Source organism: Microcaecilia unicolor, chromosome 10, assembly GCF_901765095.1.
Source record: "Microcaecilia unicolor chromosome 10, aMicUni1.1, whole genome shotgun sequence".
NCBI lineage: Eukaryota > Metazoa > Chordata > Amphibia > Gymnophiona > Siphonopidae > Microcaecilia > Microcaecilia unicolor.
The window spans coordinates 71,186,125-71,212,749 of record NC_044040.1 but is presented as its reverse complement, the minus strand read 5'-3'; the positions used below and the strand labels follow the sequence as shown (position 1 = coordinate 71,212,749).

Genomic DNA, 26,625 nt, shown 5'->3' with positions numbered 1-26,625 from the left:
CGGGAAGCCATTCGCGCATGTGCAGTGAATCAGTCCGCACGACTTAACGTTCCAGAGGATTCCTTTGCTTTTGAAGTTTCTTCCGGTCTCCTGGGCCGTCGTGGACGACGACCCATAAGTTAGAATATATTGAGCCTGCTTGTCCTCGGAGAACCACTCTTTCTTTCCTGAGGGATCCCACATGCCTGTTCCATGCTTTCTTGAACTCTGATACACAGTCCCCATCTCCACCAGGAGGCCATTCCATGCATCCATCACCCCACCACCCTTTCTGTGAAAGAGTATTTTCTTAGATTCCTCCTAAGCCTATTTCCTCAACTTCATCGTATGGCCCCTCATTCCACAGTTTTCCTTCATTTGAAAAAGGCTCACCTCCTGTACATTAACGCCACTGAGGTATTTAAACGTCTCTATCATATCCCCTCTCTCCCATCTCTCTTCCAGATATGCTGAGGTTCATAAGCATGTCCTTATATGTTTTATGACAGAAACTACTTACGAATTTTGTAGCCGCCCTCTGGACCGACTCCATCCTGTTTATATCCTTCTGTAGGTGCGATCTCCAGAATTGCACACAGTACTCTAAATGGGGCCTCAGCAGACTTATACAAGGGCACTATCACCTCTTTTTTTCCTGCTGGTCATCCCTCTCCTTATGCAGCCAAGCATCCTTCTGGCTTTGACCATCGTTTTTTCTACCTGTTTGGAGACTTTAAGGTCATCAGACACAAGTACCCCCAAGTCCTGCTTCTTCTTTTGAACACAGAAGCACTTCACCTCCTATATTGTACTGTTCGCCTGGATTCTTATAACCCAAGTGCATGACCCTGCATTTGTTAGCATTAAATCATAGTTGCCAATTATCGGACCATTCTTCAAGCTTCACTAGATCCTTCTTCATGCTATCCACACCCTCTGGGGTGTCCACCCTATTACAGAGTTTGGTATTATCCGCAAAGAGACAAACCTTATCAGATAGCCCTTCACAAAGATGTTAAAGAGAGTCAGCCCGAGGACCGACCCCTGCGGTACACCACTGATAACATCCCTTTCTTCAGAGCAAGCTCCATTTACCACTAACCCCTGTCTCCTTCCATTTCACCAATTTTTAACCCAGTCACTTTAGGTCCCATACCAAGGGAACTCAATCAATTGCCTGTGCAGAACCGAGTCAAAGGCTTTGCTAAAATACAAGTACATCACATCTAGCGCACCTCCCAAGTCCAACTGTTTGGTCACCCAATCAAAGAAATCAGTCAAGACTTGTCTGACACGACCTGCCGCTACTGAAGCCATGCTGCCCTCAGGTCCTGAAGTTCATTCGATTTGAGAAACCTTACAATTCTCTGCTTTAGAAGTGTTTCCATAAGTTTGATCACCACTTAAGTCAGACTGACAGGTCTATAATTTCCAACCTCCTCGTTACTTCCACTCTTGTGCAGAGGGACCACATCCCCCCTCTTCAGTCTTCTGGGACCACTCCAGACTCTAAGGAAGCATTAAATATGTCAGACAGCAGAGCCACCAAAACCTCTCCGAGTTCCTTGAGCACCCTCGGATGTATCTCATCAGGCCCCATCGCTTTGTCTACTTTTAGTTTAGCTAGCTCCTCACGAACACAATCTTCTGAGAATTGGTCCCAGTCTTCCATACATATACAGTAGATGATCATCTAGCATCTACTAATTACTAGATGGTGTGATTTAACATTAAGATGTGTGGAAAGAGTCCATTAAAAAGTGAAGGTTTTACACTTCAAAAAAAAAAAAAAAAAACACTAAAAAAAACCCTTAAGTTTGTTCAGAAGGGGGGATTATCTCAAGGAATTGTCTGGATGGGATCATCTGAAGAAGTGAGCAAAATTGAAAGGAGCTATTGTAAGGGCAATAAACCTTTTTTGTAAGGAAAGCAATAAAATTAAGGGGAAAAGAACACCACTTTGGTTCTGAAAAGTAGTAGTTGAAAAGAAAAGGAAAAAGAGGTTAGGCTTCATAAACCACAAGAGATCACAGAAAGAGGAAGACAGATGACAATAACTGGAAAAGCTAAGCGAAGCTGGTAGAGCAATCAGGAAAGCAAAGATGAAAATGGAAGAAAACAAATAGCCTATATAATAAAATGGGGAGGGGAGGAGGGAGGATATGTTACTGTTAAGAGGAAGTGCAAGGTGGCACTGTGAGGCTCAAGAATGAAGGGGAGGAACATGTAGAAGCTGATAAAGATAAGGCAGAATTGCTCAACAAATACACAGCTGAAGGGCCAGGAGCAGGACTACAAAAAACAAACACAAATAGGAATGGAGGTGTGGTAAACTCTGAACAATTTTCACAGGACTAATTTCATGATGAGCAAGCTAAAGGTGGACAAAGCGATGGGGTTAGATGGCATACATCTGAGGGTACTAAAGGAACTTAGGGAAGTTCTGGTAGCTACACTGGCTGGTCCCAATCTACAACAGCAGAAGAAAGGAAGAGACTGGGAACTACAGGCTGGTTAGTCTAACTTCTGTGGTACATAAATTAACGGGAATGCTTTTAAAATGGAGAATAGTGATGTTTCTGGAATCCAATGGATTATACAACGTGAGGCAACATGGTTTCACTAGAGGCAGGTCTTGTCAAACAAATCAAATTAATTTCTTTGATTGGGTGACCAGAGAATTGGATCGAAGAGGGACATTAGATGTGGTGTATTTAGATTTTAGAAAAGCCTTTGACACAGTTCCGCATAGACGACTAATAAATAAACTGAGTGCCCTTGGTATTGGGCTTTAGAGTGACTACCTGGGTGAGGAACTGGTTGAGTGGAAGGTGACAGAGGGTAATGGTAAATGGAGCTTATTCTGAGGAAAGGGAGTTACCAGTGGTGTGCCGCAAGGTTTGGTTCTTTTTAAACAATTTTGTAAACAATATTGTAGAAGGGCTATCTGGTAAGGTTTGCCTCTTTGTAACATAGTTCTCTTACTATGTTACAAAGAGGCAAACCTTACCAGATAGCCCTTCTACAATATCGTTTACAAAATTGTTAAAAAGAACCAAACACCTGAACAGTCCATCCAGACTGTCCAACTCATTATCAATTCATTACTAAAACAACAATGAATGATTGTTTGCTAGACCTACAACTATAAAATAAATACCTGTTTAAAATGTTTTATGCAGTATATTTACTAACATGCGCTTTAATTTTATGTTAAAATTGTCTTTTTACAGTGTATTAGAAATTGTAATATTATGATTTTTAAGTCACATAAGAAGCATCACATCACAGGAAAGAACTATCTTGGTATTTATGTTTTATTTTATACTAGCCGTTAAGCCCGTAACAACGGGCTAGTTTTTTGTTTTCCTATAGTCTCCCCCCCGTCCATCAACCCTGCTCTCTCCCCTGCTCTCCCCCCAGCGTCTGTTTCCCTCAGTTCCGCCCCCTCCTTTCCCCTCTGATTTCCACGCCCATGTCCAAGCCCTCCTCCCTATTGGGCTGTACTGCTGGTGGAGGAGGGGCTTGGACTTCTACACTCTCAGCGCTCCGACTCTACTGCGCATTTGCAGGTGAGTCGGTCACTTGCCATTTATACGTTTGATTTGATGTAACGCTGATTTATTAACATTTATCTAATTTTCTGTAAAAGTATTTAATTTGAGTAACTGATATTGTATTTTTATGTGTACAGACCCCTGATGCAGGCGTTTGTTGAAACATGGGCTGTGTCGGATCCTTCAATGAAGTTTACTTCCTCCATTCTTTGGCTCCACCTTATCGCGCCATCTATGGTCTACACCACTGCTACTGTTCCACATTTGGGGGCCCTTTTACAAAGGTGCATAGGCGCCTACATGCGCCCAACGAGCGTCAAATTGGTACTGCCACCTGGCTACGGTATGCCCCAGCAGTAATTCCATTTTTGGCACGCTCCGAAAACATGATGTAGAAAATATTTTCTATTTTTTACCATGTGGCGTTTACCCAGCGGTAATCGTCAGTTGACGCACGCTGGACACTTATTTATTTTATTTTTATTTGTTATATTTATATCCCACATTTTCCCACCTATTTGCAGGCTCAATGTGGCTTACAAAGTACCATAAAGGTGTTTGTCATTTTGGTTGATAACAAATACAAGATTGTGTTGAGGTCAGATGAGGTAGAAGTGAATCAGGTGTCATGGGGTCGAGGGGAAAGAGGAAAGTAAATTGTCCAGTATATTGTGTTGCTGGGTGTGAGGATTTATGTTGGATTGGTGGGATAAGCTTTTTGAAGAGGTGGGTTTTTAATGATTTCCTGAAGTTTAGGTGGGCATGTATTGTTTTCACTGCATATGGGAGTCCATTCCATAGTTGTGTGCTTATGTAGGAGATGCTAGATGCATAAGTTGTTTTGTATTTTAGCCCTTTACAGTTTGGGTAATGTAGGTTTAGGTATGATTGTGCTGATCCAAGTCTGTTTCTAGTTGGTAGATCTATGAGGTCTATCACGTACCCTGGGAGCCGTAGATGATTTTGTGGACCAAAGTGCAGATTTTGAAGATGATCCGTTCTTTGACTGGGAGCCAGTGCAGCTTCTCTCGAAGGGGTTTAGCGCTTTCGAATCGTGTTTTACCATATATCAGTCTGGCTGCTGTGTTTTCGGCGGTCTGGAGTTTTTTTGTGAGTTGTTCTTTACATCCCGAATAGATTCCGTTGCAGTAATCTGCATGGCTTAGGACCATTGATTGTATTAGTTTACGAAAGGTATCCCTCGGGAAGAAAGGTTTTATTCGTTTGAGCTTCCACATTGAGTAGAACATTTTCTTTATTACTGTTTTTACTTGGCTCTTGAGAGTGAGGTTGCGGTCGATTGTGACTCCAAGTATTTTTAGGCTGTCTGAAATAGGGAGTGTGTGTGATGGGGTGTTTATGGTTGCGGGTTTCTATTTATTATGTTGAGAAGAGAGGATAAGGCAGTGTGTTTTTTCAGTGTTCAGTTTCAGTTGGAATGAGTTTGCTCAAGAGTCCATGATGTTCAGGCCATCATTGATTTCATTGGTTATTTCAGTCAAAGCATGTCTGAAGGGAATGTAGATTGTAACATCATCTGCATAGATGAATGGGTTAAGGCCTAGATTGGATAAGGATTTTGCCAGTGGGATCATCATCATGTTGAAGAGTATTGGTGATAATGGTGATCCCTGAGGTACTCCACAGGCTGCTTTCCACGGGGGTGATATATTTGAATTTGATTTTACTTGGTATGTTCTGGTGGTGAGAAAGCCCTTGATCCAATTGAGTACGTTACCAACAATCCCAAAGTGGCCAAGGAGTCTTAGTAGTATATTATGGTTTACCATGTCGAATGCGATCAACATGTCGAATTGAAGAAGTATGCTTTTACCTATGGCTATTTCCTGTTTGAATTTGGCCAGGAGAGTGACTAGGACAGTTTTGGTACTATGGTGGGAGCGGAATCCTGATTGTGAGTCATGTAGTATTGAGTACTTGTCCAGGTATTCCGTAAGCTGTTTGGTCACCAAGCTGCCCAGTTAGCGCGTGTAACATTACCACTAAGTCAATGGGTGGCGGTAAGGTCTAAGGCCGAAAATGGATGCGTGCTGGTTTTCATTTTGCCGCACGTCCATTTTCCAGCACACTGAAATAATGCCTTTCCCCAGGCATGCAGAGTAAATGGACCAGCGTGCATCCAAAACACACACGTACACCAGCGCAGGCCACTTTTGGGCGCGCCTTAGTAAAAGGGCCCCTTGGTTGCTTTTCTTTGTAGATAATACCAAAATCTGCAATGAAGTCGACACCCTTGATGGTGTGGATAACATGAAGAAGGACCTAGCAAAGCTAGGCAGCTAAGATTAAATGCAAGGTCATGCATTTGGGATGCAAAAACCCCAAGGGAGCGGTATAGTTTAGGGAGTAAAGAACTTTTGGGCATGAAAGGGGAGTGGGACTTGGATGTGATCACATGCGATGACCTTAAGGTGACCAAACAGGTAGAAAAGTTGGCAGTGAAAGGATGCTTGGGTGCATAGGGAGAGGAATAGCCAGTAGAAAAAAAAGGAGGTGATGATGCTCCTGGTGAGACCTCATTTAAAATACTGTGTACAACTCTGCAGAAAGCATCTTCAAAAAGATATAAACAGGATGGACTTGGTCAGAGGGCGGCTACAAAAATGGTCAGTGGTCTTTATCATAAAGTATATGGTGACAGACAAAGATATAGTGAATGATACATACCTGTAGCAGGTGTTCTCCGAGGACAGCAGGCTGATTGTTCTCACGACTGGGTGACGTCCGCGGCAGCCCCCACCAACCGGAAAAAAGCTTCGCGGGACGGTCGGCACGCAGGGCACGCTCACCGCGCATGCGCGGCCGTCTTCCCGCCCGTGCGCGACCGCTCCCGCCAGTTGAATGACTAGCAAAAGATGAAACACACAACTCCAAAGGGGAGGAGGGAGGGTAGGTGAGAACAATCAGCCTGCTGTCCTCGGAGAACACCTGCTACAGGTATGTATCATTCACTTTCTCCGAGGACAAGCAGGCTGCTTGTTCTCACGACTGGGGTATCCCTAGCTCTCAGGCTCACTCAAAACAAGAACCCAGGTCAATTGAACCTCGCAACGGCGAGGGTACAACAGAAATTGACCTACGAAGAACAACTAACTGAGAGTGCAGCCTGACCAGCATAAATTCGGGTCCTGGAGGGTGGAGTTGGATTTACACCCCAAACAGATTCTGCAGCACCGACTGCCCGAACCGACTGTCGCGTCGGGTATCCTGCTGGAGGCAGTAATGAGATGTGAATGTGTGGACAGATGACCACGTCGCAGCCTTGCAGATCTCTTCAATAGTGGCTGACTTCAAGTGGGCCACCGACGCTGCCATGGCTCTGACACTATGAGCCGTGACATGACCCTCAAGAGTCAGCCCAGCCTGGGCGTAAGTGAAGGAAATGCAATCTGCTAGCCAATTGGAGATGGTGCGTTTCCCGACAGCGACCCCTAGCCTGTTAGGGTCGAAAGAAATAAACAATTGGGCGGACTGTCTGTTGGGCTGTGTCCGCTCCAAGTAGAAGGCCAATGCTCTCTTGCAGTCCAATGTGTGCAACTGACGTTCAGCAGGGCGGGTATGCGGCCTGGGAAAGAATGTTGGCAAGACAATTGACTGGTTAAGATGGAACTCCGACACCACCTTCGGCAGGAACTTTGGGTGGGTATGGAGCACTACTCTGTTGTGATGAAATTTGGTATATGGAGCATGAGCTACTAGGGCTTGAAGCTCACTGACCCTACGAGCGGAAGTAACTGCCACCAAGAAAATGACCTTCCAGGTCAAGTACTTCAGATGGCAGGTATTCAGTGGCTCAAAAGGAGGTTTCATCAGCTGGGTGAGGACGACGTTGAGATCCCATGACACAGTAGGAGGCTTGATAGGGGGCTTTGACAAAAGCAAGCCTCTCATGAATCGAACGACTAAAGGCTCTCCAGAGATGGCTTTACCTTCCACACGATAATGGTAAGCACTAATCGCACTAAGGTGATTCCTTACTGAGTTGGTCTTGAGGCCAGACTCTGATAAGTGCAGAAGGTATTCAAGCAGGTTCTGTGCAGGGCAAGAACGAGGTTCTAGGGCCTTGCTCTCACACCACACGACAAACCTCCTCCACTTGAAAAAGTAACTCTTTTTAGTGGAATCCTTCCTAGAGGCAAGCAAGACCCGGGAGACACCCTCAGACAGACCCAACGCAGTGAAGTCTACGCCCTCAACATCCAGGCCGTGAGAGCCAGGGACTGAAGGTTGGGGTGCAGCAACGCTCCGTCGTTCTGCGAGATGAGAGTCGGAAAACACTCCAATCTCCACGGTTCCCCGGAGGACAACTCCAGAAGAAGAGGGAACCAGATCTGACGGGGCCAAAAGGGCGCTATCAGAATCATGGTGCCGCGGTCTTGCTTGAGCTTCAGTAAGGTCTTCCCCACCAAAGGTATGGGAGGATAAGCATACAGGAGGCCGGTCCCCCAATGGAGGAGAAAAGCGTCCGACGCTAGCTTGCCGTGTGCCTGAAGTCTGGAACAGAACAGAGGCAGCTTGTGGTTGGTCTGAGAGGCGAAAAGGTCCACCGAGGGGGTGCCCCACTCTCGGAAGATCTTGCGTACCACTCTGGCGTGGAGCGACCACTCGTGCGGTTGCATGACTCTGCTCAGTCTGTCGGCCAGACTGTTGTTTACGCCTGCCAGGTACGTGGCTTGGAGGAGCATGCCGAACCGACACGCCCAACGCCACATCCCGACGGCCTCCTGCCACAGGGGGCGAGATCCGGTGCCCCCCTGCTTGTTGACGTAATACATTGCAACCTGATTGTCTGTCCGAATTTGGATAATTTGGCAGGACAGCCGATCTCTGAAAGCCTTCAGTGCGTTCCAGATCGCTCGGAGCTCCAGGAGGTTGATCTGCAGATCCTTTTCCTGGAGGGACCACAGACCCTGGGTGTGAAGCCCATCGACATGAGCTCCCCACCCCAGGCGAGATGCATCCGTCGTCAACACTTTCGTGGGCTGTGGAATTTGAAATGGACGTCCCAGTGTCAAATTGGTCCGGATGGTCCACCAGAGCAGTGAAGTGCGGCAACTGGTGGAGAGGCGGATGACATCTTCTAGATTCCCGGTGGCTTGGAACCACTGGGAAGCTAGGGTCCATTGAGCAGATCTCATGTGAAGACGAGCCATGGGAGTCACATGAACTGTGGAGGCCATATGACCCAGAAGTCTCAACATCTGCCGAGCTGTGATCTGCTGAGACGCTCTGGTCTGCGAAGCCAGGGCCAGGAGATTGGTGGCCCTCGCTTCGGGAAGGTAGGCCTGAGCCGTCTGGGTATTCAGCAGAGCTCCTATGAATTCCAGAGACTGGGTTGGCTGGAGATGGGACTTTGGGTAATTTATCACAAACCCCAGCAGCTCCAGAAGCTGAATAGTGCACTGCATGGACCGGAGGGCTCCTGCCTCCGAGGTGTTCTTGACCAGCCAATCGTCGAGATATGGGAACACGTGCACTCCCAGCTTGCGTAGGTAGGCCGCTACCACCACGAGGCACTTGGTAAACACTCGTGGGGCAGAGGCGAGCCCAAAGGGCAGCACACAATACTGAAAGTGCCGTGCGCCCAGGCGGAATCTGAGATACTGTCTGTGAGCTGGCAGTATCGGTATGTGAGTATATGCGTCCTTTAAATCCAGGGAACATAGCCAATCGTTTTTCTGAATCATTGGCAGAAGGGTGCCCAAGGAAAGCATCCTGAACTTTTCTTTGACCAGGAATTTGTTCAGGCCTCTCAGGTCTAGGATGGGACGCATCCCCCCTGTTTTCTTTTCCACAAGGAAGTACCTGGAATAGAATCCCTGCCCTTCCTGCCCGGGTGGTACGGGCTCGACCGCATTGGCGCTGAGAAGGGCGGAGAGTTCCTCTGCAAGTACCTGCTTGTGATGGGAGCTGAAAGACTGAGCTCCCGGAGGACAATTTGGAGGCAGGGAGGCCAAATTCAGGGCGTATCCGCACCGCACTATTTGGAGAACCCACTGGTCGGAGGTTATGAGAGGCCACCTTTGGTGAAAAAATTTTAACCTCCCTCCGACCGGCAGATCGTCCGGTATGGACACTTGTAGGGCGGCTATGTTCCCGTGGATCCAGTCAAAAGCCCGTCCCCGGCTTTTGCTGTGGAGGCGCAGGGGGCTGCTTAGGCGCACGCTGTTGACGAGAACGAGCGCGCTGGGGCTGTCCCTGTGCCTGACGAGGCCTTCGGGCCGGCTGGTTGTACCTACGCTTCGCAAAAGAATAGGGTGCAGCCTGCTGGGCCCGGGAAAAACGTCCACCTGTGGAGGTGGATGCTGAAGGCGCCCGGTGGGAGAGCTTGTCGAGAGCGGTTTCCCGCTGATGCAGTTGGTCCACCATCTGCTCGACCTTCTCACCAAAAATGTTATCCCCCCGGCAAGGGACGTCGGCCAGTCTCTGCTGGGTGCGGTTGTCCAGGTCAGAGGCACGCAGCCATGAGAGCCTGCGCATCACTATACCTTGGGCCGCAGCACGAGATGCCACGTCACAGGTGTCATAGATACCCCTGGACAGGAACTTTCTGCACGCCTTCAGCTGCCTGACCACCTCCTGATAAGGCCTGGACTGCTCCGGCGGGAGCTTCTCGACCAGGTCCGCCAGTTGCTGCACATAGGTCCGCATGTGAATGCTCATATAGAGCAGGTATGATTGGGTGCGGGTCACGAGCATGGAGGATTGGTAGGCCTTCCTCCCAAACGAGTCCAGAGTGCGAGACTCCCGCCCCGGGGGCGCCGAGGCGGTATCCCTCGAACTCCGTGCCCTCTTGAGAGCAGAATCCATGACCGCTGAGTCATGGGGCAATTGTGGCCGCATTAGCTCTGGGTCGGAGTGGATCCTGTACTGGGACTCTGCTTTCTTGGGAATGGTGGGGTTAGTTAATGGTCGCACCCAGTTCCGAAGCAGCGTCTCCTTAAGGACATTGTGCAGCGGCACCGTGGAGGACTCTCTAGGTGGTGATGGATAGTCGAGGACCTCGAGCATCTCGGCCCTCGGCTCTTCCACAGAGACCACGGGGAAGGGAATGCTAATAGACATATCCCGCACAAAGGAGGCAAAGGAGAGACTCTCGGGAGGTGAGAGTTTCCTCTCCGGTGAAGGCGTGGGGTCCGAGGGAAGGCCCGTAGACTCCTCTGACGAGAAATATCTAGGGTCCTCCTCTTCCCCCCACGAGTCCTCATCCTCGGTGTCGGACATAAGCTCATGTAGCTGAGTCCTGAACCGGGCCCGGCTCGACGTCGAGGCACCAAGGTCTCGGTGTCGTCGAGCGGTGGACTCCCGCGCCGGCGGGGACGGAGCTCCCTCCATCGACGTCGACTCCACCTGCGTGGCGGTCGAGACCGGCACCGCAAGCAGCGGCGGCGGTGTCGACGGCCCCGGCGCCGGGCTAGAGCTCGCCGGCGCCACAGTCATCGGCGCCGAGGGGGCACAGCCTGGCGTATCAGCCCTTCCAGGATCCCCGGAAGGATGGCTCTGAGGCACTCGTCCAGGCCCGCTGCCGGGAAAGGCGGTGGGGCCGGTAGGGGTGTCGGCGCCAGAAGCTGCTGGGGGCCAGGAGACGGCACCGAGGTGCCGGAACCCCGATGCGTCGGTACCTCCACAACCGACGGAGACCTCTCCTCTCGACGATGACGCTTCGGCGTCGCCTCCTCTCCGATATCCGGATGCACCGAGGGCGACCGGTGACGACGCTTCTTATCTTTCTTACGATGCCCGTCACCGGCGCCGGAAGGCATGGAGGAGGAGGAGGTCGATCCCCCTCGGTCTCGAGGTACCGGGTCAGACAGGGTTCGGTCCCGTGGCCCACGAGCTGAGGGAGTGACCGGGGCCGACTGCCCACGCGGCCTCTCACCCCCACTCTCACAGCGCTGCGTAACCCTAGTAGCGCTCTAGAAATGTTAAGTAGTAGTAGTAGTAGTAGTAGGACCGGCGGGCCGACGGGACCTGTTCTCCTGGGGTCGCTGCCATCGGTGCCGATGTCTCGGGCATCGATACCGGTACCGAAGGGCCGGGCGTCGATACCGATGCCTTCGAGGTCAACGTCAAGGGGCCGGCGCAAGTTCCAAAAAGACGGTCCCGCAGAACTTGCCTCGCAACCTGAGTCCGTTTCCGGAGACCAAGACACAGAGAACACGACTTGATATTGTGCTCCGGCCCGAGGCACTGGAGGCACCAAGCGTGGGTGTCGGTCTGCGAGATCGGCCGGCCGCAGCGACCACACTTTTTAAATCCACTCGGGACCTTCGAGGACATCGACGGAAAAATCGCGTCGGCGAAGTCAAAGTCGTCAATGGTGGCTGAAATCACACCACGAAAAGGAAAACGACCGTGCGGCCACTAGGCCGCAACGCAGCGTCCCCGCTGGAAGCGAGGGAAAAAAGGGAGCGCGTGCTCCACACGCGCAGGGTTTCTTTTTTTTTTTTTTTTTTCAAAAAGAAACCGGACGGTAACTAAACCTAAATAAACAAAGAAAAAGCACGATCGGCGTAAACGCGATCGAAAATCCGGCGGCTGAATCAGAGAGAGAGCGGCGGGGCACGACTCTCTCCAGACGCGGAAAAAAAGGAACTGGCGGGAGCGGTCGCGCACGGGCGGGAAGACGGCCGCGCATGCGCGGTGGGCGTGCCCTGCGTGCCGACCGTCCCGCGAAGCTTTTTTCCGGTTGGTGGGGGCTGCCGCGGACGTCACCCAGTCGTGAGAACAAGCAGCCTGCTTGTCCTCGGAGAACAATATGTATACTCTGGAAGAAAGGCGGGAGAGGGGAAATATTCTTTATTCTTATTTGCTATACTGCTCAAATCTGACATGCATTGCTAAGCGGTGTACGGGCTAAAACACAGAATGGAAAGAAACTACAATACCATGGGTAGAAAAGTTAAGCAAACATCCAGACAAAGACACTGAAGAAACTAGAAGGAAAGAAGAAACAGAAAAGGAGGAAAGAGAGCTCAAAACCACATCAAGGGAGGGCATCGAAAACTTGAGAGAAACGACAAGTTTTAATGAAGGACTTAAATCTGGGTAAGGAGGATTCACTACAAATAAAGAGAGGAAGACTAATCCAAAAGGCTGAAGCCATAAAGAAAGAAATGTACATCTAGTTTGTTCTTGATCTGCAAGTTTTGGGCCCAGCAGAACCAATTGGTGATTATTCAAAGATTGAACAGCACATGTTGGGCTATAGGGAATAGTTAATGTGGAAAGATATAAAAGGATCCAAAATGAAGAGCTTTGTAATACAAAAGGAGGATCTTATACTACATCCAAAAAGAGACTGGGAGCCAGGAGTGATTTTTAAGTCGGTGTGACTATCACATTTTTTTCTCATGACAGAGAAGATGAATGGCAGTATTCTGTATTGCTTGAAGTTTCTTAACCAGTGAATGAGGCAGTGGCTCCTAAACCTGGTCCTGGAGGCACCCCTACCAGTCAGGTTTTCAGGATACCCACAATGAATATTTATGAATTACATTTGAATGCAGTGGAGACAGTGCATGCAAATCTCTTTCATGAATACTCATTGTGGGTATCCTGAAAACCTGACTGGCTGGGGTGCCTCCAGGACCAGGTTTGGGAACCACTGGCATGAGGAATACCTGAGTAAATGATGTTACAGTAGTCGAGTTTCGAGATATGTGACAAAATAAGACTGTGAAAAGAGTTGTGACTCAAACATGGTCCGATATTTGAAGCTGTTTTAATGTGTAAAAAGTGAATTTGACAAGGGATGAAATGTGAGAATTGAAAGTAAGATGGGAGTCCAAAACTCTGAGATAACAGAAGGAATTAACTGGGGAAATACAGAAGCCTAACAGAAAAAGCGGTTGAAATGGCGAACAATTTCTAAACCAGTGCATTACAGTTCTATCTGAATAACAAGGTGATGGGTAGAAAGTCAACATGTTACAGAATCACAACTGGATTGAAGATCATTTCGGGAAGGGCCAACAGGGTCAGTTTAACAGATAAAGTCATTTGCATAAATATACGCTGAGATAGCAAATTCCTGAATGATTGTTGCTAGTGGGCTAAGACTCTTGTGGGATTTTTGTTAATTGACGATCAATGCTAGTAGCTCCAGCATCCAGATAAAACGTAGCTCACTGATAAATGAGCTAAACTGAGAAATTTCTGACCAGCCAACTGTCCAGAATGGGAAATATGAGCAATCCTAGTTTATGATTAGTCATGGTAGCAGAAGCTAAATGACTAATCATTTTCTGAATACACACAGAGCTAATGCCAAGCCAAATGTCAGAATGCAACACTGATAGTGGTGGTAGCGAATGATACATACCTGTAACAGGTGTTCTCTGAGGACAGCAGGCTAATTGTTCTCATGACTGGGTTGACGTCCACGGCAGCCCCCACCAACCGGAGCAAAACTTTGCGGGCGGTCCCGCATGCAGGGCACGCCCACCGCGCATGCGCGGCCGTCTTCCCGCCCGTGCGCGACCGTTCCCGCTCAGTTGAATGACAAGCAAAATGATCAAAAAACGCAACTCCAAAGGGGAGGAGGGAGGGTAGGTGAGAACAATCAGCCTGCTGTCCTCAGAGAACACCTGCTACAGGTATGTATCATTCGCTTTCTCCGAGGACAAGCAGGCTGCTTGTTCTCACGACTGGGGTATCCCTAGCTCTCAGGCTCACTCAAAACAAGAACTCAGGTCAATTGAACCTCGCAATGGCAAGGGCATAACAGAAATTGACCTACGAAGAACAACTAACTGAGAGTGCAGCCTGACCAGAATAAATTCGGGTCCTGGAGGGTGGAGTTGGATTTAAACCCCCAAACAGATTCTGCAGCACCGACTGCCCGAACCGACTGTCGCGTCGGGTATCCTGCTGGAGGCAGTAATGTGATGTGAATGTGTGGACAGATGACCACGTCGCAGCCTTGCAAATCTCTTCAATAGTGGCTGACTTCAAGTGAGCCACCGACGCTGCCATGGCTCTGACACTATGAGCCGTGACATGACCCTCAAGAGTCAGCCCAGCCTAAACGTAAGTGAAGGAAATACAATCTGCTAGCCAATTGGAGATGGTGCGTTTCCCGACAGCGACCCCTTTCCTGTTGGGGTCGAAAGAAACAAACAATTGGGCGGACTGTCTGTGGGGCTGTGTCCGCTCCAAATAGAAGGCCAATGCTCGCTTGCAGTCCAATGTGTGCAACTGACGTTCAGCAGGGCGGGTATGCGGTCTGGGAAAGAATGTTGGCAAGACAATTGACTGGTTAAGATGGAACTCCGACACCACCTTTGGCTGGAACTTAGGGTGAGTGCGGAGCACTACTCTGTTATGATGAAATTTAGTATACGGAGCATGAGCTACCAGGGCTTGAAGCTCACTGACCCTACGAGCTGAAGTAACTGCCACCAAGAAAATGACCTTCCAGGTTAAGTACTTCAGATGGTATGAATTCAGTGGCTCAAAAGGAGGTTTCATCAGCTGGGTGAGGACGACGTTGAGATCCCATGACACTGCAGGAAGCTTGACAGGGGGCTTTGACAAAAGCAAGCCTCTCATGAATCGAACGACTAAAGGCTCTCCAGAGATGGCTTTACCCAACACACGAAGATGGTAAGCACTAATCGCACTAAGGTGATTCCTTACTGAGTTGGTCTTGAGGCCAGACTCTGATAAGTGCAGAAGGTATTCAAGCAGGTTCTGTGCAGGACAAGACCGAGGTTCTAGGGCCTTGCTCTCACACCAAACAACAAACCTCCTCCACTTGAAAAAGTAACTCTTTTTAGTGGAATCCTTCCTAGAGGCAAGCAAGACACGGGAGACACCCTCTGACAGACCCAACGAAGCAAAGTCTACGCCCTCAACATCCAGGCCGTGAGAGCCAGAAACTGAAGGTTGGGGTGCAGAAGTGCTCCGTCGTTCTGCGAAATGAGAGTCGGAAAACAGTCCAATCTCCACGGTTCTTCGGAGGACAACTCCAGAAGAAGAGGGAACCAGATCTGGCGGGGCCAAAAGGGCGCTATCAGAATCATGGTGCCGTGGTCTTGCTTGAGCTTCAGTAAGGTCTTTCCTACCAAAGGTATGGGAGGATAAGCATACAGGAGGCCGGTCCCCCAATGGAGGAGAAAGGCATCCGACGCTAGTCTGCCGTGGGCCTGTAGTCTGAAACAGAACAGAGGCAGCTTGTGGTTGGTCTGAGAGGCGAAAAGGTCCACCGAGGGAGTGCCCCACTCTCGGAAGATCTTGCGTACCACTCTGGAATTGAGCGACCACTCGTACGGTTGCATGACTCTGCTCAGTCTGTCGGCCAGACTGTTGTTTACACCTGCCAGGTATGTGGCTTGGAGAAGCATGCCGAACTGGCAAGCCCAACGCCACATCCTGACGGCTTCCTGGCACAGGGGGCGAGATCCGGTGCCCCCCTGCTTGTTGATGTAATACATTGCAACCTGATTGTCTGTCCAAATTTGGATAATTTGACAGGACAGCCGATCTCTGAAAGCCTTCAGTGCGTTCCAGACCGCTCGGAGCTACAGGAGGTTGATCTGAAGATCTTTTTCCTGGAGGGACCACAGTCCCTGGGTGTGAAGCCTATCGACATGAGCTCCCCACCCCAGGCGAGATGCATCCGTCGTTAGCACTTTCGTGGGCTGTGGAATTTGGAATGGGCGTCCCAGGGTCAAATTGGTCCGAATGGTCCACCAGTGCAGTGAAGTGCGGCAACTGGTGGAGAGGCGGATGACATCTTCTAGATTCCCTGTGGCCTGGCACCACTGGGAGGCTAGGGTCCATTGAGCAGATCTCATGTGAAGACGAGCCATGGGAGTCACATGAACTGTAGAGGCCATATGACCTAGGAGTCTCAACATCTGCTGAGCTGTGATCTGCTGAGACGCTCTGGTCTGGGAAGCGAGGGACAGGAGGTTGTGGGCCCTCGCTTCGGGAAGAAAGGCCTGAGCTATCTGAGAATTCAGCAGAGCTCCTATGAATTCCAGAGATTGGACTGGCTAGAGATGGGACTTTGGGTAATTTATCACAAACCCCAGCAGCTCCAGGAGGTGAATAGTGCACTGCATGGACCGGAGAGCTCCTGCCTCCGAGGTGTTCTTGACCAGCCAATCATCGAGATATGGGAACACGTGCACTCCCAGCTTGCGTAGATACGACGCTACCACCACGAGGCACTTCGTGAACACCCGTGGGGCAGAGGCGAGCCCAAAGGGCAGTAACACAATACTGAAAGTGCCGTGTGCCCAGGCGGAATCTGAGATACTGTCTGTGAGCTGGCAGTATCGGGATGTGAGTGTATGCGTCCTTTAAATCCAGGGAACATAGCCAATCGTTTTTCTGAATCATTGGTAGAAGGGTGCCCAAGGAAAGCATCCTGAACTTCTCTTTGACCAGGTATTTGTTCAGGCCTCTCAGGTCTAGGATGGGGCGCATCCCCCGTTTTCTTTTCCACAAGGAAGTACCTGGAATAGAATCCCTGCCCTTCCTGCCCGGGTGGCACGGGCTCGACCGCATTGGCGCTGAGAAGGGCGGAGAGTTCCTCTGCAAGTACCTGCTTGTGCTGGGAGCTGAAGGATTGGGCTCCCGGAGGACAATTTGGTTGAGGGGAGGCCAAATTCAGGGCGTATCCGCACCGCACTATTTGGAGAACCCACTGGTCGGAGGTTATTAGAGGCCAGCTTTGGTGAAAAAGTTTTAACCTCCCCCCGACTGGCAGATCGTCCGGCACGGACACTTTGATGGCGGCTATGTCCCCATGGATCCAGTCAAAAACCCGTCCCCGGTTTTTGCTGTGGAGGCGCCGGGGGCTGCTTAGGCACATGCTGTTGATGGGAACGAGCGCGCTGGGACTGTCCCTGTGCCTGATGAGGCCTTCGGGCCGGCTGGGTGTACCTACGCTTGTTGTTGGCGTAGGGCGCAGCCTGCCTGGCCCGGGAAAAACGTCCACCTGCTGAGGTGGATGCTGAAGGCGCCCGGTGGGAGAGCTTGTCGAGGGCGGTTTCCCGCTGATGTAGTTGGTCCACCAACTGCTCGACCTTCTCACCAAAAATATTATCCCCCCGGAAGGGACGTCGGCCAGCCGCTGCTGGGTGCGGTTGTCCAGGTCAGAGGCACGCAGCCATGAGAGCCTGTGCATCACTATACCTTGGGCCGCAGCATGAGATGCCACATCACAGGTGTCATATATACCCCTGGACAGGAACTTTCTGCACGCCTTCAGCTGCCTGACCACCTCCTCAAAAGGCCTGGACTGCTCCGGGGGGAGCTTGTCGACCAGGTCCGCCAGTTGCTTCACATTATTCCGCATGTGTATGCTCGTGTAGAGCTGGTAGGATTGAATGCAGGTCATGAGCATTGAAGATTGGTAGGCCTTCCTCCCAAACGAGTCCAGAGTGCGAGACTCCCGCCCCGGGGGCGCCGAGGCGGTATCCCTCGAACTCCGTGCCCTCTTGAGAGCAGAGTCCATGACCGCCGAGTCATGAGGCAATTGAGGCCGCATTAACTCTGGGTCTGAGTGGATCCTGTATTGGGACTCCGCTTTCTTGGGGATGGTGGGATTAGATAACGGTCTCAACCAGTTCTGAAGCAGTGTCTCTTTGAGGACATTGTGCAACGGTACCGTGGACTCTCTAGGTGGTGATGGATATTCGAGGACCTCGAGCATCTCAGCCCTCGGCTCATCCACAGAGACCACGGGGAAGGGAATGCAGATCGACATATCCCTGACGAAGGAGGCAAAGGAGAGGCTCTCAGGTGGCGAGAGCTTCCTCTCTGGTGAAGGAGTGGGGTCGGAGGGAAGGCCCACAGACTCCTCTGAGGAGAAATATCTGGGGTCCTCCTCCTCCCCCCACGAGGCCTCTTCCTCGGTGTCGGACATGAGCTCCTGTAGCTCAGACCTCAACCGGGCCCGGCTCGACTTCGAGGCACCAAGTCCTCGGTGGCGTCGTCGAGCGGTGGACTCCCGCGCCGGCGGGGATGAAGCTCCCTCCATCGACGTCGACTCCACCTGCGTGGCGGTCGAGACCGGCGTCGCAAGTGGCGGTGGCGACAAAGGCCTCGGCACCGGGCTAGAGCACGCCGGCGCCTCCATCAACGGCGCCGAGGGCGCAAGCACCCCCCACGCCGGCACAGTCTGGTGCATCAGCCCTTCCAGGATCCCCGGAAGGATGGCTCGGAGGCACTCGTCCAGGCCCGCTGTTGGGAAAGACGAGGGGGCCGGTAGAGGTGTCGGTGCCGGAAGCTGTTCGGGTCCAGGAGACGGCACCGAAGTGCTAGCGCCCTGACGTGACGATACCTCTACTACAGAGGGAGACCGCTCCTCTCGGCGCTGCCGCTTCCTCGGCGTCGAATCGTCTCTGGAGCCGGGAGCCAAATGCGCCGTGGGCGACCGATGACGGTGCTGAAGAGGAGGTAGATCCCCCTCGACCTCGAGGGATCGGGTCCGACAGGGTTCGGTCCCGAGGGCCCTGGGTAGAGGGAGTGACCGGGGCCGACCCCTGCAATCTCCGGAAGACCGGCGGGCCGACGGGACCTGTACTCCTGGGGTCAGTGCCGATTTCGTGGACATCGGTACCGGTACCGAAGATCCGGCCGTCGATACCGATGCCGTCGAAGTCGAGGGGCCGGCGCAAGTTCCAAAAAGACGGTCCCGTAGAACTTGCCTCGCCACCTGTGTCCGTTTCCGTAAACCGAGACACAAGGTGCACGTCTTGGTATCGTGCTCCGGCCCAAGGCACTGGAGGCACCAAGCGTGAGTGTCGGTCTGCGAGATATGCCGGCCGCACCGACCACACTTCTTAAATCCACTTGGGACCTTCGAGGACATCGATGGAAAAATCGCGTCGGCGAAGTCAAAGTCGTCGATGGTGGCGGTAAATTTCACACCTCGAAAAATAAATCGATCGCGCGGCCACAAGGCCGTAACGAGATGCCCCCGCTAAAAAGACGAGGGAAAACAAGTTCTCCTCGTTTTTTTTTTTTTTTTACAAAATAAAACAAAGAAGCGAAGAAAAAACACACGAAGAAAATCTTGCGGCGAAAGCGCAATCCGGTTTCCGGGGCTGACAGAGAGAGAGAGACGAACGCGGCTCTCTCCAGCGCGGAAAAGAGAAGACTTAGCGGGAACGGTCACGCACGGGCGGGAAGACGGCCGCGCATGCGCGGTGGGCGTGCCCTGCATGCGGGACCGCCCGCAAAGTTTTGTTCCGGTTGGTGGGGGCTGCCGTAGACGTCAACCCAGTCGTGAGAACAAGCAGCCTGCTTGTCCTCGGAGAATCTCTATTATTCATCTGATATATTTCCTGTGACTAGGATTCTCTCTATGTGGGTGTAAGCTTCTTTTTAAGTCCAGAGACCATAATCATTCCCTTTTTGAAAAAAAGGAATCAAGGTGCCTACAGAAACCATCTTTAACCAGAAATCTGTACAATGCCCTTTGGTCTACAATGGGAATATAATTCTCGACCTCTTTATTCTGGTGGAAAAGATTTGATCGAAAGTCAGAAGAGCTCCTTGATAAGTATACCACAATACTGAGAGTTTAACCAAGATACCCTTAGTGGACAATTAGGAGGCATTTTGAACTGTAACTGTTTTAGGTTATCCTGAGACCCCCTGGGTTAATGGTTAAACTGCGCCAACAATTTATGTAAAACCAGCTCCACTGCAATGTGCTGGAATTGTATTACCCGAATTACACATTTTCTCACATCCATATACATATTATATTAGAGTACAGAGTTATTACTAACCTGATACAGGTGCACCATGGACCTGTGTAGGAACATGTTCCACTACCTGGGCTCGAACTTCTGAAACTACTTGATTGGAACTTTGATGTTCAATTAGTTTCACTGCCGATAGTGCATCAGGTCCGAATATCTGGATGTCCATAGAAACTAAGCAGACTAACATATCTAAAATATTAAATACAAACATTTCAACAAATCTGATATTCATAGCAGCATAAAATCAACCTGATAATTTAACTGATTTGTTGTTTTCTTTTTGTTTTTAATTAAAATTACTGATAGCTTTACCAGGTCTGTTCATATGAGGTATTGCCTTTAGGCTCATTTTTGCTTTCTTTTTGTACTAAATAATTTTAATTTTTTTAATCAAAAGGTCAAATAAGCACACTCAATATTTAGCCTATATAGTTTGCTTTCACATTAAAAAAAATGCTCAGCAAACACCTGCTCCAGCATGCAAAGGATCTCTCTAAAATGTATAAATGATTCTTTTTAGTTTTTTTTTTTTACCTTTAATTTGCTATCAGAAAACATCAAGACAATTCACTTCAATTTCTCGTCAGTAACTTAAAAAAAGTCTTCATCATAAACACAATTTTCCCTTTTTGTTTTAACCCATCTGACTATGTGACCCCAATATAAAAAGATGTCTTTAAACAAGTATATATTTTGTATTTTCCTAATTAACTTCTGCTGGAATAATGTTCAAATATTCCTTCCAAGCCATTACTCCCAACTATAATATACAACTCTGAAATAAACATACTGGCTTGAACAAGTGGAAATATTAAACTATAACAAAAATATTTTATAACATGGTTAAACTTGTTCACACTACTAATATCCTTTCCTTAAGTAAAGCTAGACCAGTCCATACAATTGGGTTATACCAAGCAGACGGAGGCAAAGAACACTGATATTTCAGTGAGTTCATTACCTGTGGCGATGCAGTCCTGGAATCTACCAGTATATTATTGACAAAGCAGAAATTAAGGACCAAGCCTTAAAAAGAACATTACACAGTTCAACATTATAAATCAATGCTATGGATGAACCACAGCCTTCCAATGGACAGAGAGATTTTTCCCCTGAACTTGGTAATTCTGAAAGGTGTCCTCAGAAACTAGATTATCGACAGGATACATCTCCAGCTGCAGTAGTGCAGGGTGGGTCCCGGACTGGTCTGGCAGGACTCAAGGAAAGAAATTTAGCAGGGAATAATTAATTTCACCTTATCACTCTGCTAGACCAGTCCAGACGAGTGAGACACACCAAAGCTTTATTAAGACTCTGGGTGGAAGACAAGAACTCCCAGCTCTGGCTCTCCTACAGTGCCGCCCCCCAACATTCCACCTTGCTATCTGTAACGAAAGAGAGAAGAGAAAAGGCAATGGAATAGGGAGGTGAGCAAGCCCAAGCCTTAGCTCCTCTGTCCTGGAGCTTGCCAAGAAAACTGCTCAAGCTACAACAAAGTCCCATACGATGTGAACTGACAAAGTATATGGCCTCACAAACTCCTTGGGATCTAGACCATCAACCTAAGTCTACATCAATGCCACCTACAGAAAAGAATAGGTCCAAACCCACAGCCCAACTAAGATAGCCAGAAAATTACTACCTTGGGGTACCTGAAGACTCCTGAAGGGGTTACTGATAAGACAAGTCAATGAACCCACTTCTTCCTAAGACTGTGAGTATAATCCTAGACAAGCATGCGAGACCTGTCTATAACATCATGGAATACAGTACAAAGGCTAAGCCTGAGCTTCCATGGAAGAGGAACTGGCCCACGGAAATATGCAAGAAGCTCACCAAAGATATCCAACTAGGCTAGCTCCAACATCCTACAATGAGTTTCCATGAGTACAATGAATCCCAGCTGTGAAAAAGAAAACTGAATGGTGGCAGACTAAACATGCATGCCAAGCTACTCTTTCCTGGTGCCAAACCAAAGAGTATCTAGGCTCTAATGTTGGAGCCAAACCATCCAAGATCTCCCAGAACATGTTTGGCTCTCGTCTTCCTTCCCCAGGCCACTGCACTTACATGTCCTGCAACTTCACTGAGCCAATAAGAAGGTCATCTACTTAGCTGGCAATGAACCACTGGCCCTGCTTTCAGTCATTCTACTTCAGTATCCCAACAGGTAACGACCCCAGAAGTCCCACCAAAACAAAAACAGGGGCATCCCAGAGTGCTGTTGCTAGGGCTTCCAGGAAAACTCCCATCTCACATCCAGCTGCCACACATATCAGGGTACAACAGGGCTACTCAATTCCCTCACCTATATCCATCAGTGAACTACTTGGGGTGCCAGCTGGACAGACAACTCTCAAACTGATGGACAGGCTTGGTGAAACACCTGATGGTCATGGGATTGCCCTAAGCCTAGACTTGATCCCCCGGAGAAACATCAGGAGCACTGCCACCGATCTGTCCTAGAGCACCACATCCCTGCCAACCTAAGAGGTACCTGTACAAGAAAATCAAAATTCAATTGCTCAGATATCCTTCAGCAACAGGAGTAGAGAAAGATTCCCCAAAAGACACCATCCTGGGAGAGATACAAGAGTATCCCGAGCCTAAAACCTGTGAATGAGAATACTCTCTTAAAGACTGTGAGAGAATCAAGGGGTAAAAGGCCTGTGCACTTGCTGCTCAAGTGCCCAAGCCCATTTTCCCTTTAATGGACAAGGCAGCCTAGATGTCTCTCTTTTTTCATTTTCAAAGATCAAATGTGATGGCTCCACTTTTCCAAACCCAGCTACAGCCATAATCCCATGCACTGGCCTGACTCTAAAACACCAGACAACAGAACTACTACCCCCTGGGCCAACAGGGAACCGATACCATAGCAGAGGCAAAAAAAAAAAAAAAAAGGAAGGTTATTGAGGGGGGGGGGGGGGGGGGGGGGGGGGAAGAGCTGACTGTCCACAAGAAATTCAGAACACTGAATCTGGGATTATTAGTGAGAACATCCTGATTAAAGACCCTGCCGGAAACCAGCTAAGACGGTTGCCTACCACCTACATGGACTCCCTAAACAGAACGACTCACCACCATCTGGGCCTACTAATGGCTTATTGCACCAGACTAACATACTGCCTGAAGCCCATACAAATGGTGAAGGGCAACTGCCATGAGGAGTGAAAACTACCAAGGGAGAAGACTCCCCAAAGTTGCCAGGAAGGCATACACCGAACACAGCCAAGTGCGATTGGATGACCCATCCTGTCAACTAACCACTGAGTAACCTTCTGAAGAAGGGATGGCCCTGCCTGAGCAACACTGTCAGAGGTTCCTGGAATTGAGCCTACTAGAACCAGAACCTGGGATGAGAGGGGCCCCTGACACAGATGCAGCCAGCTCCTATGACCTTAGTCTCAGGAATCAGTGATTATATCTCAGACAGGATACGCACGATGAGCTGGGGTGCTGTTCACAGCATTGAGACAATAATGTGGCCCTGTCCTGACAAATCCGGACAAATGAGGATACAGCATCAAAACAAAAGATGATCACATCATTTATCTCCATCATGAAAGAATTAACTACTGCTGATTTTACTAGAAACTACCAAATCCTGTAGAGATGGATGTGATATCCCTGCCCTGCAGATTGATTCTGGCAAGAGTAATCTTACAGTCCTTTCAGCGAACAAAGACTCAACACAGGAGGACCCAAGTCATGCTGCAACTACTCACAGTCATCTGAAAGGAGACTACAAAAAGGGAGTTTTGTTAAATGGTGACCCTATCCTCTACTATGGAAATCCCTGAACACCATGCTTCCCTCGGTATAGGATTTCTACTAGAGTGGCAAACCTTATATGATACCTTCACCCCATATCTCTCTCTCCAATAGGAAAGACATCTACTTCTCTAGTCATGGCTCCCTTAAGGCTAGAATCAGAAAGCTCTACTAGGGGAGATCCCAGCCTGGATACCAAACCCAATCCCACCCAGGGTAGATGATCCCTGAAGGGCTCCTTGGAGACGATCTGCAAGATCCAATATAGCGCAAATAAAGAGCAGATCACATGAAGAAAGTCTGTAAGGATATTTATTCACCACAACAATCAGTTTAAAAAAACCCTAAAAGCCTGACATGGCCGTGTTTCGCCCATGCAAGGACTGTGTCAGCGGCCTGCAAGGACTGTTAATAAACACATATGTTAGTAGAAATCATAAAAACCAAATTAAACTAATACTGCACAAATAAAAACATGAAAAGTTGAAATCATAAGAACTCAATTTATTGTGACAAAAACTGATAAAACAAAGTGTATGTGTTTAAATACGTCTGAAATGAATATGTAGATAAATACAGTTAAACAGTCAAGTATTAAGAAACTCATGTAAAACAATGCTGGAGGTAAAACGGGGACAAACCTACCCAAGTGGTGCATTCAGGTGGCTCCACCTACTTAGTACAAGCTAAAAAGTACACACAGTCAGAAGTAAAAATTGCTAAGATAAACTGTGCAAAAAGGATGAGTATTACTTTCTTGCTCTCTTTGAAATAGCAGCATGGAATGGCAGCTTGCTGTAGTGAAACTGCTATTGATTCACCACTGCTTTTGTCTCAAGCCAAGGGGGATAGAAGTCAAATCTTAAAAAACCTTAACTTCTAAAATTCATCTAAAAACTTGCTAAACCTCATAATTCAAGTGGACAAGCCTCATAAGGGACTGCAAAAATATGCTTAATTCTTGATGAACTGTTTTAAAAACCATCTGTGGTAGTCAGAAATGTTGAAAATCACTAATGCTTTCAAAACTTTGATAGAAGTGTACTAAATTGATAAAGGAACATTGAATTAGCTGAATCACATCATTTAAAAAAATTAAAACATTAAAATTGCTCAAAAAACAAAAAATGTTCTGCATTCCTGTGACACTGTGTTTCCCAACCACAAGCAAACAATAAAAGAGAGCCAGGAATAGTCTAAGATAACCAATTGAAAACAGCAGAACTACAAAGTAAAAGGTTAAACTCAATATTTCACCTGCCAACATTTAAACTAGTATGAAAAACACATTAAATATTGCCAAAATCACAGTTATGTTCAAATCTTTTTTTATTATTAGCAAACCAAAAAGTTAACAAGCATAGGTCGTGTTTTTACAGTTAGTATACAATGGTAATATACTTAAAGATATATTATAAGCAGGCTCTCAGTTCCCCTTTTCCTCCTGTCCTCATATAGTTTATCTCCTTTTGCCTAAGATACCAACTCCCCCACCCATTATAAAGACAAGGATAGTAAATACATACATTAAAATTACAAATGTAAATCCTTGCGCACCAAACTTCAAACAAGGAGGTAGAGCTTTAATAAATGGTTCCCATATAGAATAAAAACATTTTTTCCTTCGAGTTGTAAAACATGCATTCCTAGCTTCCCATAGCACCAGAGTATGGGCCACATTCCGCCAATGCCAAAAGGATGGAGGCTAGTCTTGAGTGCAGCATTGTAAAATACATTTTTTCTCTACTATGCTTGCCTTAGATAATATTAATTGTTCTCCCACAGAGAGGGGGCCACAATAGTCCCATAGGGCTAAACAAGAGACCATTAGGGGAAGGAATAAGAGCTTTAGCTAGGAGTACTTATAAAGGTAGTCAGCTGTGACCAAAATCGATGTACATGAGTACAATGTCAAAAGGCATGTTATCATCTTGTATGCCACATTTAAGGCAGATAGAAGAATTTACATAACCAGCACAGGAGGCTTGTGTCTGTGAAAAATAAGCTCTTGTTAAGTACTTTTTATTGACATTCTCTATATAAAGCACTATGTACTGTAAAAGAAATCTGTTGGATAGATCTAAAGGTTGGAGCCTAGTACCCAACTCCATATTCCATTTGTTCAGTGTATCTATGTATGCTTTCCTAGGAAGAGTAGTAATAAGAACTATATAAAAGGCAGAAACTGAGCTATACTGAAGACTGTGTGAAGAAATCATACAATTTAACTGATATTCTCAAAGCAGTTATTTCTCAACAGATCTGCTACTTAACGTGCAACCTGCATATAGGTAAAAACATCACTACGTAAAACCCCAGTGTTTTGTACCCAAGCCTCAAATGGTAATAAGGTGCCCTCCTTAGAAAGTATATCAGACATTATTATTATTATTAGCATTTTATAGCACTACCAGACGCATGCAGCGCTGAACACCTGACACAGAGAGACAATCCCTGCTCACTAGAGACATGTGCTTAAGACGACCCTGTGCCCACCTATGAAAAACCATATTCTCCATACCAGGAGTAAAATCCTGACTCAGTCCCAGGGGCAAAAATGAGCT

The 26,625-nt window shown here is 48.3% G+C and overlaps 1 protein-coding gene across 1 annotated transcript in view; it reads right to left on the bottom strand.

Annotated features, from left to right (window-relative positions):
• The window catches only part of ARID2 (AT-rich interaction domain 2), a 581,863-nt gene that overhangs the window by 286,800 nt on the left and 268,438 nt on the right, over positions 1–26,625 (bottom strand). Inside the window, exon 11 of the mRNA XM_030215750.1 lies at positions 20,312–20,476. Coding sequence (XP_030071610.1) covers positions 20,312–20,476 — 165 coding nt within the window. The remainder of the gene's footprint in view (positions 1–20,311; positions 20,477–26,625) is intronic.